The following is a 14,347-nucleotide window of genomic DNA, read 5'->3' as shown; positions in this document are numbered from 1 at the left end:
TGCTACCCGATGGAACATGATAGCATATATCTCTTAGAATGCAGATGCTTGGGCCTTGGTGGGGCATTCTAGAAGGATCTATTTTGGGGGGAGGGGAAGGAGGGTCTTCTATCTTCTGTTGCTATACACCAAATAAAAACAGCACCTGACATTTCGGATGGAAGCATAGAAGGTCAAGCAGAGTCATGTGGAGGATGTTGTAGATGCCTAACCCTATGCACTGCTCACAGGACAAACACACCCAAGACTCTAACAGCCACCCACTAGCATGACCTCAGGCAGAATGTGTAGACTCATGGCACCTCAGGGAGGTTCCCAGGGCATGAAGGCTCTAGCCCTAGGGGTAATCAAAGTGCCCAAGCGTTGGTTAAAAAAAATTATCACAATTAACCAGTCTTTTACAGCTGGTCTTATTTCTTCTCCATTCCTGGGAAGATTCCTAGGAGTCTGATGCAAGCGTGGTGGCTGAGATAAGTCCCCGGCCTACAGTTGTGTTCCTTTGTGGGCACAGCACTGGCTCTAACCATTCATTACAGCGCTGGTGTTCAGTTGCCTGGTGTCAGCCATTTAGGTCACATGTAGATGCCCCCTTGAGCAGGATAACTAAACATGAAGAAATCTCTATGTATGTCAATATTTGTTATCATTAAACTTCTTAATTTTAAATAGACTGAAAGGAAATCATAAAAACAGTACAAAGTTCCACCCAATCTTCCTCCAGTTTCCCCCAAGGGCAACACCTTATCTAGCTGTAGCACAAAACCCAAACCGCAAAACTGACATTGTTATACTTCAGTGTACTGGAAGCCAACTGAGGTTGCACCTTTTCTCATTCGGTATCCGTGTGTGCCCCTGCCAAAAACAGGCACTGCCATCCATTCAATTTCAACTCCTAGAGATGCAGACAGGGGAGTAGAATTGCCCTATGGGTTTTCAGAGGCTAACACATTACAGGAATAGAATGCCTATCTCTCTCCTACAGACTAGCTAGCTGGTAGTTTCGAACTGCTGACCTTGCTGTTAGCAGCCTAACTCTTAACCCACTATGTTAGAGGGGCTCTTGTGGATGTAGTTCTGCGTAATTTTGCCCCATATGCACAGGCAAGATGCAGAATGGGTCCATTATCAACAAAACTCTTTTGCTAGCACTTAGTATGAATAACCCCACCTGTCCAGTTCTTTGCCCCCAGTTGTGCTCCCTAGTAACCATTAAAGTTATCAATTTCCAAATATTCCAGAATGTTCCACAGATGGAATTCAATGTTACCTTTTACAGTTAATATTTTTCATTAAATATAATGCACTTAAAGTCAATCCAAGTTGTCGAATGAACCAGTTTTCTTTTAATTGATAAATAGCATTAATCCTGATCACAAGGATCAACCTATAGCCCCCTCCCAGGTGTACAAATCATGGAAAAGTGGGTGAGAGGTGACGGAGGACAATGCAAGAGATGGAAAAAATAATTTTTAACTTATCAAGGATTTGTGAGGGAGGGTGGCCAAGGGAAGGAGGGGACAGAAATGGGAGCTGATATCAGGAGCTCAAGTTGAAGAGAATGCTTTGAAAATGATGATGGCAGCATTTGTGCGAATATGCCGGACACACTGGATGAATGTATGGATTGTGATAAGAGATGTAAGAGTCCCCAGTAAAAACAACAGAAATGTGGGTGAAGGGAGATGTTGGACAGTGTAATATATGACAAAATAATAATTTATAAATTATCAAGGGTTCATGAAGGAGAGAGAAGGGGGAGGGAGGGGAAAAAGTGAGGAGCTGATGCCAGGGGCTTAAGTAGAGAGCAAATATTTTGCAAATGATGAGGGTAACGAATGTACAAATGTGCTTTACACAATTGATGTATGCATGGATTGTGAAAATACTTATATGAGCCTGCAATAAAATGATTAAAAAACAAAAAACTTTAATAATAATAGTCTCATGAGGTTATTAAAAAGTATTAAAAATAGCATTAATCCACTGTTGTGATATATCAATTAACCTTTCACCCACATAAAAACTTTGGAACTGTTTCCAGTATTTACTATCACATAAATATATTCTACAAATATTTAAGTACGAGTCTTGGTGTGAACAAAACTTTCATTTCTCTGAATTTAATGCCCAAGTATGCAATTGCTGGATCATACTATAAGTGAACCAACAACGTATGAGAGATTTACTTTGTCTGCAGCTTCATCATCATTTGATCAAATCACTATTTTGATTTGTGCATTTGCTTTTTAATTGTAGGCTCCCTGGGTGGGTCACACTGTTAAGTGTCCTTTGACTGTTGCCCAAAAAAGTTGGCTGTTTGAACCCACTCTCCTTGAGAGACAGGCTTGGGTCTACTTTTGAAAGGTCACAGCCTTGAACATGCTCCACGTGGGACGCCCCCGCACACAGGTGCTCCCTGTGCACAAGAAAATGAGTCCATGGCCGCAGCACACTGGGTGCATATAGTAACAGTGTCCTTGTCCTTCTCCAATCTGGTTTTATTCATATCCCAAATAAGGAGAGGAAATATTATGTTTATTGAATTTATAAACTGAGTGGAGAGCATCTCACTGTTTAAATCCCCATATCTTCCAATTTATTACAGGGTTGAAAAAACATCACTTTCTTTATGGATGGAACCCAATAGTTAATAAGGTTGATGAGTTACAATATAGGAGACATGTATACTTATTCTTGTTTGAAAACATTTAATCCATCATGTCCTTTAAAAAAATCAACCCAAACATTATCCATGACACAAACCCAAGACCATATCATGAAAGGAATCAACACAAACAAGACTCAGCTATGCTACGATCTTATAATACTGAATAAGCCACCAGCCTCTCCAAGTGTCTAAGAACTGGGATAATAATCTCTACCTTTATTCAACAATATCCATTAATGTTTACAGTATTGCTATGGCAAAGGCCCTGTATGACACACAAATGTAATAGTGAACTCACTAGCAAGGAAAGGAAGAAATTGCATGTACCATATTTTAAGATGTGCCTGCATGTTATTTACCTAACAGAGAGCTTGGTGGTTAAGCGTTGGCCTGTGATCTGCATGGTTGGCAGTTCAAAACCACCAGCAGCTTGGCAGGATAAAAACTGGGCTTTCTACTTCTGTAAACAGTTAGTCTCAGAAACCCACAGGTGGTGCAGTAAGTCAGCATTGACTCGGTGGCAGTGAGCATTTACCTAAAGAAATGTCACTAGTGGGTGTCTATAGCAAACAGAAATGTATTTTCTCACATTTTAAGAGACTAGAACCCTGAACTCACGATGCCAACTCTAGAGAAACGCCTTTCTCCTGTGTCTCTCTCTTCAGCTGCTGCTTCCGAGTTCATTGGCGATCCCATGAGTCTTCACACTTGTTACATGCCTCCACCCTTCTGCTCCGCTCCTTTGCTTACTTTCCTTCCTATCTCAGATGAAATTGACTCAAGATAAACAATCCTCATACAAACATAATAAATGCAATCCATTCCCAAGTGGGATTATAGACGCAAGTATTGGGGTTAGATTTTATAACACATACTTTTGAACAACTCAATGCATTCCATAATATTCTACCAGTTGGACCCCAAATTTCATGTTCTTTCCAAATGCAAAACACATTCACCTTATCACATCATTCCAACAGTCTTAAATATTCACAGTAAGCCCCAAATCTCCTTCCGAAACATCTAACTGAAATATAAATGAGATTTCAGAGATTCCATCCCTTCATTGGTGAGACTCTAAAATCTAGACTGTAAATTACCTGTTTTCAAAGTACCACAATGGAATAGGTCTAGGACAGACATTTCCATCACAAATGTGGGTAACTGGAATAAAAACAGGGTCAAAGAGACCCAAGCCCATCTAAAACCTAGCAGAACAGAGCCATGTACACCTACTCTCAAGGCTTAAAAACAACTCATTATTCTCCAGTCTCATCTTAGCACAAAGGTCCTGCCCTCTAATGGTTACGTGTTGACCATGGCCTCACAGGGATAAATGAGGCTCAAGATGCTTACCCTGAACCAGAAACGCGGATGCCAGTCCACCCCGGGTCTCACTAGAGTTCCCGATGTTCCAGCACTCCCAGTCTTAGGTGAAGGCCAGTAGGTCATCAATATCAGTGCTACCCCTTCCAGACACACGTGGACACCTGCAAACCCAGGTCTTTGAGTAGCTCACTTACCCCTTCAGGTTCTATGCTATTTTATGGTTTATAAGTATTTTCACACTGATCATTTTTATAAGGAGCCCTGGTGGCAAGGGGGTTAAGTGCTGGCTGCTAACAGAAAGGTCAATGGTTGAAATTCACCAGCCACTCCACAGGAGAATGATGACAGAGTTTGCTTCCTTCAAGATTCCAGTGTTAGAAACCCCACGAGGAGTCCTCCTTTGTTCTACATGATCCCATGTGTTGAAACCCACTCGACCATAGAGTGAGTGTAGATTCTGCCTTATATGGTGCTCACAACTATCTTATAATTGATGTTACCAGTTAATTTTCAGCAAATTGGCCGGGGGTGGGTGGGGGTGGGGGGGTTACATCTAAAGTCAAATGGTAAAGCTGAGACTTGAATGTGAATCTCCTGAGCAGCAATCTAGTGGTCACCTTAGCTGTTTTGTGTGTGTAGAGCTGATACATATTTGGCAAGACCTGACATCGTCCCCAAAGTCACAAGCTATTTTTCTTCAAGAAGATGCCATGTTTACTGCAAATTAATACAATTATTACCTGATCTATTAATGAATGAACAGCTTGTCCTTTCTTCCCCCCGCCCCCCCCCGAGGACCTGAAAATGAAAACTCATGTACTAAACTCTACAGTCATTGATGAGGCTCAAGATGCTTAACCTGCACCGGGAAAGGGTATGCCAGACAACCCCGGGTCTCACTAGAGTTTCTGATGTCCCCGTGAATTTGTGCCCGTCCTCATGATACACCATGCGTAATTATAGCAAACGTCAGAGAAGTTGCATTTGCTCTTCTGTGATTACTTATAATTTAGCAGGACTGTCAGGGCTTTATAAAGAAGCTGTGTACCTCCAAAATCTTGATCAAGATTTCCCTTTCGTGATGAGGAATGGTAACTTGTGAACCCCAGAGAATGTCATAATTTTCCATAACACTGTATTACCACAGGCAACGAGTGGCAACTAACAGTACAAAAAGGAGTAGAAACTGATTGGCATATGCAATGCAGTAAGCACAATGGTATAGAACACCCATTCCTAATGATTCCACAAACACTCTGCCACGAGGGGTCATGAGTGTCCTTTCCACTTCTGAAAATGAGCCAAAGCGGGTAGCAAGAGTCAGAAGCTGTAACCCACCCATCAGAGGGATAATGCAAGACACAGCATCGCTTTGTCATGTTGTACATAAAACCAGAAGGAAAACAATCTCGGCTCAATCCAACCTCATGGTAGACTCAGCTGGTCATTACCGCAGGTGTCTGCCCCAAGCTAGCAATTGTTCAAAACTGCTCTACCGCCATGAAACAAAAGTCAGGGTAGCAGAAAGCAGAGAGAGGTCTCTTATAAAGAGAAGTGCAGAGTAGGAACTTCACTGAAATGTCCCCTATACTTCCCTGTCTTGGTGAACTATCAGGAAGCAGTGTAGGCAACATTTTTTTTAAATCAGCCTTATTTATATTATGCAGATGAATACAACATAATATAGCCTATATAGACACTGTGAAAAGTCACTTCCATGAAATTAATTTGAAAGCAAGAGCATGTAACATTAGAAGGAACAAAGGCTGGTCATATGAACACCTCATGATCTCACAGGCTGGTGTGCTTCTTCCGCGTGGGCTTTGTTGCTTCTCAGTTAGATGGTCACTTGTTTATCTTCCATCCTTTAAGACCCCAGATGCTGTATCTTTTGATAGCCGGGCACCATCACCTTTCTTCACCACATTTGCTTATGCACCTGCTTTGTCTTCTGTCATCATGTTGGGAAGGTGAGCATCACGGAATGCAAGTTTAATAGAACAAAGCGTTCTTGCATTGAGGTAGTACTTGAGTGGAGGCCTAATGTCCATCTGCTACCTTAATACTAAACAGAAATATATGCACACAGCTCTATTTCCCATCATCATAAATATATTTGCATATGTACATGCCTGTATTTAGACCTCTATAAATGCCCTTTGCCTCCTAGTTCTTTCCTCTATTTCCTTTTCCTCTAGTTCTTTAATGCTTCCTCCCCCTACCACACCTCCCACTATCATGACCCCAATTCTACCTTAGAAATCCAGCTAGACCAGAGCATGTACACGGGTACAGATAATAGCTGAAAACACTGGGAATCCAGGAATCGGTAACCCCCTTTGGAACAATATTGAGAACAGCAATACCAGGAGGGCAAGGATAAGGTGGAGGTATAAAGGGGGAACTGACCACAATGATCTACATATAACCCCCTCCCAGGTGAATGGACAACAGAAAAGTGGGTGAAAGGAGACATTGGTCAGTGTAAGACATGAAAAAATAATAATTATTATTATAAATTATCAAGGGTTCATAAGGGAAAGAAGGGGGTGGGGTGAGGCAAGGTTCAAGTAGAAAGAAAACATTTTGCAAATGATGATGGCAACAAATGTACTTGACACATTGATATAGGTATGGATTGTACGAGTTCTACAAGCCCTCAATAAAATGATTTTTTAAAGAGTTGTATGAGCTCCCAATACAATGATTTTTTGTAAAAAAAAATAATGAAAAAGAACTTCAGAGATTGGCAAAGGTCAACTCCAGGCCACAGGGACAACCTCAATTTCACAAACTTCCAAGTATCCACTTATCCAGTGTAATTAACTATTATAATGGTTGCAAAAACATTGCCAAATGATTTCAGGGGAGTAGTAATAACAGGAAAATTTCAAAACCTTCTTCAAGAAGATAGTGTATTATTAAGTAGGCGAGTTCACTTACTTTCAGTATCTGTTAAGAACAGAACAAGGTCTACACCCCGTGTTCCCTATCAAGGTCCAAGAGTCTGGTTCTCCAAAACATGCAGAAGAGGGGACATAGAACAGTGAATCCCGGACAAAGAAGAGTGAAGGCTCATATCTTAAAGACCAGAGGAAGAAAAATAGAGTGATCATGTCTTCATTGGCAGTAAATTTTATATGAAGACAAACTAAATATAGATCTACAGAAAATTCTAAAGTGCTGGACATAGAAAGGCCTTTAGAAACACCGGGGTATCCATAGACAGCTGAAGAAGTGCATGAGGTTTGTGAAAACTGAGAATCATGGGAGCAAAATGAAAGTGCTCTATGGCCTAAGGGACTACGACAGGGGGAAAAGCACACCCCACTTTAAGTCGGACAAAGCTCCCTAGGAAGAGGTTGTTAACAGAATGCGTGATTAATGACAATTTTGACATATGGTATCAGATAAATGTCAGCTTCTGTGGAAGGCAGGTGAGTGCCTTTCCATGTTCACAGTCGGAGTTTACGAAAGAAGAGGGTAAAGTCTGGAGATCACAGACAGAATATAAAAGTGAGAAATGCCATTGGTAACTTCAAGAAAGCAGTGATCAGACAACTCCTAGATGGAAAAACTCAAGGCATATGTTCGGGACACAAAAGCCATTCAAATCTGTAGATTGTACTGCAAAGCAATAGCCCCTTGCTTCTGAGTTGATTCCAATACATTGGGATACTATAAAACCAAGCAAGACTGCCATACAGAGTCATCAAGGCTTTATAGAACCAGACTGTCACATCTTCTCCACAGAGAGGCTGTGAGGAGGGAGAGGGGTTGTGGTGATGTTTGAACTGCCAACGTTTCTGTTAGCAGTTAAATGCTTAACTACTGCATCACCAGGTCTCTGTGAAAAACCAGAGAGCCTAGTAATAAGCAGAGAGGGGAAAATGAATCCTTGCATAAAGCAAGTTTATAAGGGCATAGCGCTTCATTTCTAAATTAAATTCTACCAGCATTATGAAATACCCCCTCTGTGTCAGGCAGCTGGTTAGTGCTGTGCTCTCCCCTGTCTCTGCAGAGCCCAGAGTGCCATGACAGCAACTTGGTGGCACAGTGGTTAAGCACTGGGCAGCTAACCGGAAGACTGGCAATCCCAAACCACCAGCCTCTGCATGGGAGAAAAAGGGCCATCTCTGCCATAAAAATACATCTTTGGAAATCTATGGTGAGAGTCCACTCTAACCTACAGGGGTCCAACGACAGCAGGGGGCTCAGGTTTGGTCTGTTGGTATGGGGTGCCACATAGGCCATACACAGAAGGGCAAGTGATGACAAAAAGTAAAAACACTTACTAGCCGTAAAGTCTGGAGCATGGCGACTTCCTGCTCTAAGTGTCTGTTCCTTGATGTGTCCAACATCGAGCTCATGGAATCTCTGCTCTCTCATTCACTGCCATCAATTACTTCAGACTCAGAGTGGCCTGCAGGAGATGTGCTCCACGGTACATCCAAGTCTATAAATCTTCAAAGGAGCGACTAAGTCATCTTTCTCCCAGGGACTAGCTGGGGGGGTTGAACTGCTGACCTTCTGGGTAGCAGCCTCAAGCTTAACCCACTGTGCCACCAGGCATCCTTAGAACTCTTGCTAAAAGGTCATAAAATCCTTTTTGACAAACATTCCTAGAGTCACCCCTAGCTCGTGCGCTCGAGGACTGGCACCGTAGGTTGTGAATTGGTAGCATAAGAAGTAGAAACCCAGTAGTTCTAGAATAAGGTGATTATGGAATGACAAGAGGCTTCGCTCTGTGACTGCAGTCGGGGTGGGAGGAGCCATTTGGGCAAAGGTGTTACAAGGTGCATTGTGATCGGTGGGTTGGAAAAGGACAAAGCATGGTGAGCTGCAGAGGATATGAACAAGTCCGAGCTTCTCCCTGTGTCCCTGAGAGATCTGTCAGAAGGCAGGTGCCCGTACAGTCCCGGGAAGATGGCAAGGCCTCTTGGTGCAAGGAGACCCACCGACGGGGAAAGAGTAAAGGACCACACCGCGTCTTGCTCTTTGCTGCCTCACATCTGCCAGGGACTTAGCCCATTAAACATGGGCACTGACCCCAGCCTGGCCTGGACTTGACATCAACTCAGACCTTCTGAGACCTCGCAGCCGTGCTTCCTGCTCTTTGTGGTGTGACTGTTACTAGCAGTCATTTAGTCACCCCTGACTCAGGGGAACCACCTACTCAGCAGAACACACCGCTACAAGTCCGAGCCCACCCCTGGGGTCACTTCAGACTGCAAGTTTGGTCCCACAGGGTTTTCTGTGGGCACGTTTTAGAAGTGGACTCCCAGGCATTTTGTCTTATCTGACTTAGTCTGGAAGCTCTGCTGACAAACGTTCAGCATCCCCGCAACACACAAGCCACCACGGACAGATGGGTGCTGCTTTCTTCTTTCTCTCTGTCTCAGAGGGAAGTCTAGGTGAGCTCTTGCAAACAGGTAGACAACAAGCTCTCTAGTAAGCAGACAAACGGAAAGGCTGAGAAAACAAATGAGGAAATCAGCACATGGTTCCTGCCATCGCTGTGAAGAGGGATTCACTTCCAGGACCCACTCTGATCCCTGCGTTCCCTCAAGATCCCTGTAGGGAACAAAGCAACCAACAAACGCCCATAACCAAAAGCCAGTTCCATTAAATCCTTGACTTTTTTTAAATTGGACCACACATACCCATGTATTTTTACAGATCCCCTTGGTCTTTCTTCCAGAGGAGGTCTCTGATGGTCTTGCTGCCCTTCAGGAGAAAGGATCTCCAGTGATCTCCAGTAACAGCTTAGGTGTGCATTCGCAGATCCTACCTCCCTGGTACCCTGCTTGAACTCCAGACACCGTGCATGAGCTAGGGTTCTTGCTGGAGCTCTCAGTCCTGAAATGCTAATGCAGTGCTTTACTGGAAGCGAGAAAAGAGTGAAGAGGGGGGGAAAAAGAGGAGCTGATACCCAGGGCTCAAATTAGAAAGAAAATGTTGATGGCAACATATGTACAGATATGCTTGATACAATTGATGTATGGAATGCTGTACGAGCTATGAGAGCCCCCAATAACATGATTTTTAAAAAAGAGAGAGTGAGGAAGCAAACAGAAAGAATGATCACAATATATCATGCAGTAAAAGCAAACCCAGATAGTTTACCTTCTAATATACAGGTCCCAAAGAAGACAGCAGACTCCAGGGCACTCCACGGAAGATTGACCCCAAATAGGTGTGTACATAGGGCTCCGTCTCCTTATGCTGCCTATCGGATTTAGTGTGTGAATGTGCACAGAAATACACGTGTGCTTCTTAAGAGAAGAGGCAGTCATCTCCAGCGGACTTGTCAACTCTACTTGGCTAAGCTGAATGTACCCCCATTAAAACCACCAAAACTGAGCTTTGCTCGAATTTGCCAGTGAGCATAAACAAAAGGTATCATACAGCTCTCTAGACAACACTTTATCTACAGTCGACTGAGGGAGGAGAAACAGACAGGGAAGGCAAAACCATTTCAGGGATCTTAGTGTGTTCACTACGCTTCCCAACTGACCATCTGGAGGCTGCATTTTGGGGTGCTTGTGCAAAGGCAGGGGGAGAGATCATGAAGTTATAGGAAATCCCTACAAGAGAAAAGAATAAGGCTAGAAAAGCATTGAGCTGTGACTGATGAAACCAGGCTTCTAGTTTAGACTCTGACCCTGGCTGTGTACCTACCCCCCACTTATGAGGCCACAATTTGCAGCCTCTAGAAGAGGTGCCATAGATGATTTCCAAGGGCTCTTGAGGCATTGACTGCCCATGAGTTGTGGTAATAAAACTATAATGAGCTGTGATAGTCCAGCAAACAGTATACTCTACATCACTCCCATGACAGCAGAATGCCCCCCGTAGCCCCCCAAGTTCCAGCACTTACCCTCGCCCCCAGGTTGCTTGTACGGGTTGTACTTGGGTTTGGGAGCAACTACTGGTGCAAACTTCTTGGGGTGCTGCTGTGTAGACACTGAAATGCTGGGGGTCCCAAAGGAATGGGTAGTCTCCATCCGCGCAGGCACGTGGCCGAGGGGCTCTCCAGTGCTTTTCGGGGGCAGCCAAGAAGGATGAGACATTTTTGGAATCTGGAATTAAATAGAAACAAACACAGATGCTTTAATAAAACCACAAAAACACAAGCAACATGCCTTAGAGTTCATTCTTATCTCATCTTTACGCAGACGGCCATGCATCCTGATACGGCTCTCCGGGAGAGGGAGCAGGGCACACAGGGAAGAAGGAGGGAGAAGTAGGGAGAGAAAGAAGAGGAGGAGACAAAGCATTAGAGAAGGAAAACTAGAAAGAAGAGGAGGAGGAGGAAGAGAGAACTTTTTTTTTAATTCGGCCTTTAGCACTTTCCCCTCAAGAGTTAACAATTTTAGTGCTTGTACTTTTCAGGAAATAGACATGAATTTTTTTAAAGCGTCTCAATCTTGAAGGGGAATCTTAAACTAGCATGGTAGGAGAAATAAGCTTCATTTGGTTAAAATACCTACCAGACTAAGTGAATGGTGATAAGTTACTTAAGCAAGGTACAAGTGTTACTGAGATGTGTGTGTGGGAGGGGGGTGGGAGGATCACTTCATGCTGCGCTCAGAACTAAGACCTAATTGATACATAGACATTCACATTGGGCCTTTTATGCCCCAAAGAGAGATTGGGTCGGAATAATATTAGCAAAGGATAATAGGCAGAAAAGCGCATGGCATTTATGTTGACTGTGGGACGGGCAGAGAGGGGACAGAAAAGACAGCCAACCGGCAAAAGGAGCCCCAAGGTGGCGCGTGATTGTTAACCCAAAGGCTGGAAGGCCCAGGGCACCTGAGGTGCCTCAGAAGAAAGGCCTGGCGATCTCCTTCATAAACACCAACAGCCGCTGACACCCACGATCCAACTCTGACACCAATGGGACCTGCTAGCTTGCAAAAGACAAGTGTAGATGACACCAGGGATGACACGTGTAGATGACACATGGTCTACAAGCGGGGCAAGTTTCCGTGGACACTGCAGGCTATAGACTCTGCCAGGGAGTTGGTTCCTACTCACAGCTCTCCGATGCTGGGTTTCCCGAGCTGTCCAGGGGAGAAATGAGGCACAGTGTTGTCTGGTTCCTAGCCACCGGCCCCACCAGGAATGAGTGAGATGACTTTGGACTGGTCTCCCTCCACTCACCCTCGTTCTGTGCCTCTGCCATCTTCCACCAGCAAAATTTAAACCAGAGCCCTGTTCAGATTCCATCTATCCTCACAAAACTGGCAGTAGGAATTACTGGAGGAAAACGGGAGCAGGGAAGAGTAACAGGAACTGAGGAAGACTCTGAACTGGGTATCAACACACGTCATTAAAACCAGGGATGATATTGGCTTTTAACGCTGATTACAAGATCTATCTTCTCTTTCTCCTACATCACTTGTGTATAAGCCAGGAGGGGGCTTCCAGGAGTTCTTCAAAAAGAAGGATTAAATGATAGGATGATCCATAAACTTTTAAAAGTACGTTACTTGCATACAACACACACAGGCACTTGCTAAATTGTGAGTTCATTGAAAGAGCCCATAGGTAAAGCTCAAGGGAAAATCAGTGAAGAAAAGCAATCAATGAATGCCTGATTTATTTGACTCTTTTATATGACTGATTATGTGGAATAATTTGAAAAGGTGTTTTTTGAGGTTTGGTTTTTTTGTTTTTGTTTTTTTAAATACCAAAACCAAATCCATCTCTCAGGACTAAGAAACACCAGTTTTGGCTTAGTTTTGCTTAATGAGTCTCAGTTTTCTGCCAAATGGAGACAAAAGTGTCTGTTCTGCTTTCAACATGACTAAAGTGAGTACAAGTGGGGAACGCATGGAATAAAATAAAGATTTGAAAACTGTACTGCATTGAAGTACATTTGGTTACATTTTCATTTAAGGCATCTAAGTATATTTGTCATAGAAATTTTAATTCCTCATTTCTAAATTGCATTAATACTATCTTTGCAACACCCTGGTTAAACTAAAATAATTCCAAAATGAAACTTTTTTTTTAATGGGCTAATGTTGGATGAAGTGATTGCTACAGCAGATGCACATTTCTAGAGCCATTCCATGTCGTCTGTCCAGGTGGCCTTTTCTGATAGTCCACAGGTATAAAACTTTGGGAAGATGAAAACTTGAGCAATAGCATGGAAATCGCTGGTTCCACAGTCTTTTTAATTGCCCCCAATAGCAGTAATGATCTGGGCCCTCTCCCTCTATAGCATCCCTTCCAAGAGCTCTGCCTCCTTGGTCAGGTGGCGTCTGGCCAAATTATCTGATCTTGGAGGAACTTTGCAGGCTCTTCTCTAGCCGTTGTGCTGCACGTTAACATCAGTCCCACGACATCATTCTCAATGCAACAAACCCTCCTGACCAAGAGTCCCTGCTCCTGTGGGGCCCGCTCTCTACAATGTCCGCTTATCCCATCACTTCCTATATCAAGTCCTATTTTATTTTAATCTAGATCTGATTCAAATTTCTTTGGCTCTGTGAACATCTGTCTACTTCCTCATAAGATGGAGAGCTTAGTTCCTTTTCTGGCCTCCACTAGTAGTACTTTGTTTAAATAGCTTCTAACAGCCCACGGGGAAGCCATTTGTTGGCCTGCCTACCTTCCCCAGTAACCAAGAAGCTTCTTCATGGCCTCATCCTGAAGGTGCACAATGAGGCCAGGGTGCCCTCAGAATATGTGCTACATGTGAACAGCTAAGTAAATGAGTGCTGATATCCCCATATAACCTCCTTTTTGAATTCCAGTCTGTTTCTCCTTAGCTTCTCCTGACACAACCATGTCTCACTTAATTTGGTAACATAATAAGCCATATTGATATTGAACCATCTTGGTAGCCCTCAATTTCTGTGTTTGGGTATCCTGATAAACTTGAACCTATTTTATATGCAAATTTTGTGTATATATAATCCTAAATACAATCATTCCATAATGGGTCAAACTCCTCCCCCCACCACCACCACCCCTTGTTTCATTCGCCATTTCTAAGTCCTGATATAAAAGTTCTGAATCCTTTTCCAACATCTGGATTCAGCTCATGACAACAATGTAAATTATCTGACCTGGCAATGCAATGTGCGCATGCCTGGCTGCTCGGTGAAAGGTTCCAATCTACCGGCTGCTCTGCAGCAGAAAGGCCTGCTCACCTTCTCCCATCAAGCCTAGAGCCTAGAGAACTCTCTACAGCAGTGCTGTGCTCTCATAGAACAAATACTACGCGCCAGGACTGACCTAATAGCGCACAGCCGCAGAGGTTTCACAGAAAGCAGTAAACAGGGACCTGAATATATTTTCTTTACTAGTAAGTCTTCATCACATCCCCAGGAA

General features: G+C 43.5%; 1 protein-coding gene across 14 annotated transcripts in view; it reads right to left on the bottom strand.

Annotated features, from left to right (window-relative positions):
* LPP (LIM domain containing preferred translocation partner in lipoma) overlaps window positions 1-14,347 on the bottom strand; it is a 792,938-nt gene that overhangs the window by 505,487 nt on the left and 273,104 nt on the right. For all 14 annotated transcript variants that reach the window (XM_075556195.1, XM_075556197.1, XM_075556200.1 and 11 more), the window contains one exon: window positions 10,878-11,079. In XM_075556195.1, coding sequence (XP_075412310.1) covers window positions 10,878-11,070 — 193 coding nt within the window. In that variant the 5' untranslated portion in view covers window positions 11,071-11,079. The remainder of the gene's footprint in view (window positions 1-10,877; window positions 11,080-14,347) is intronic.

The sequence above is a fragment of the Tenrec ecaudatus genome, chromosome 8 (assembly GCF_050624435.1).
Source record: "Tenrec ecaudatus isolate mTenEca1 chromosome 8, mTenEca1.hap1, whole genome shotgun sequence".
Lineage (NCBI taxonomy): Eukaryota > Metazoa > Chordata > Mammalia > Afrosoricida > Tenrecidae > Tenrec > Tenrec ecaudatus.
The sequence above is the reverse complement of the archived record's forward strand: the minus strand, read 5'-3'. Positions and strand labels throughout refer to the sequence as shown.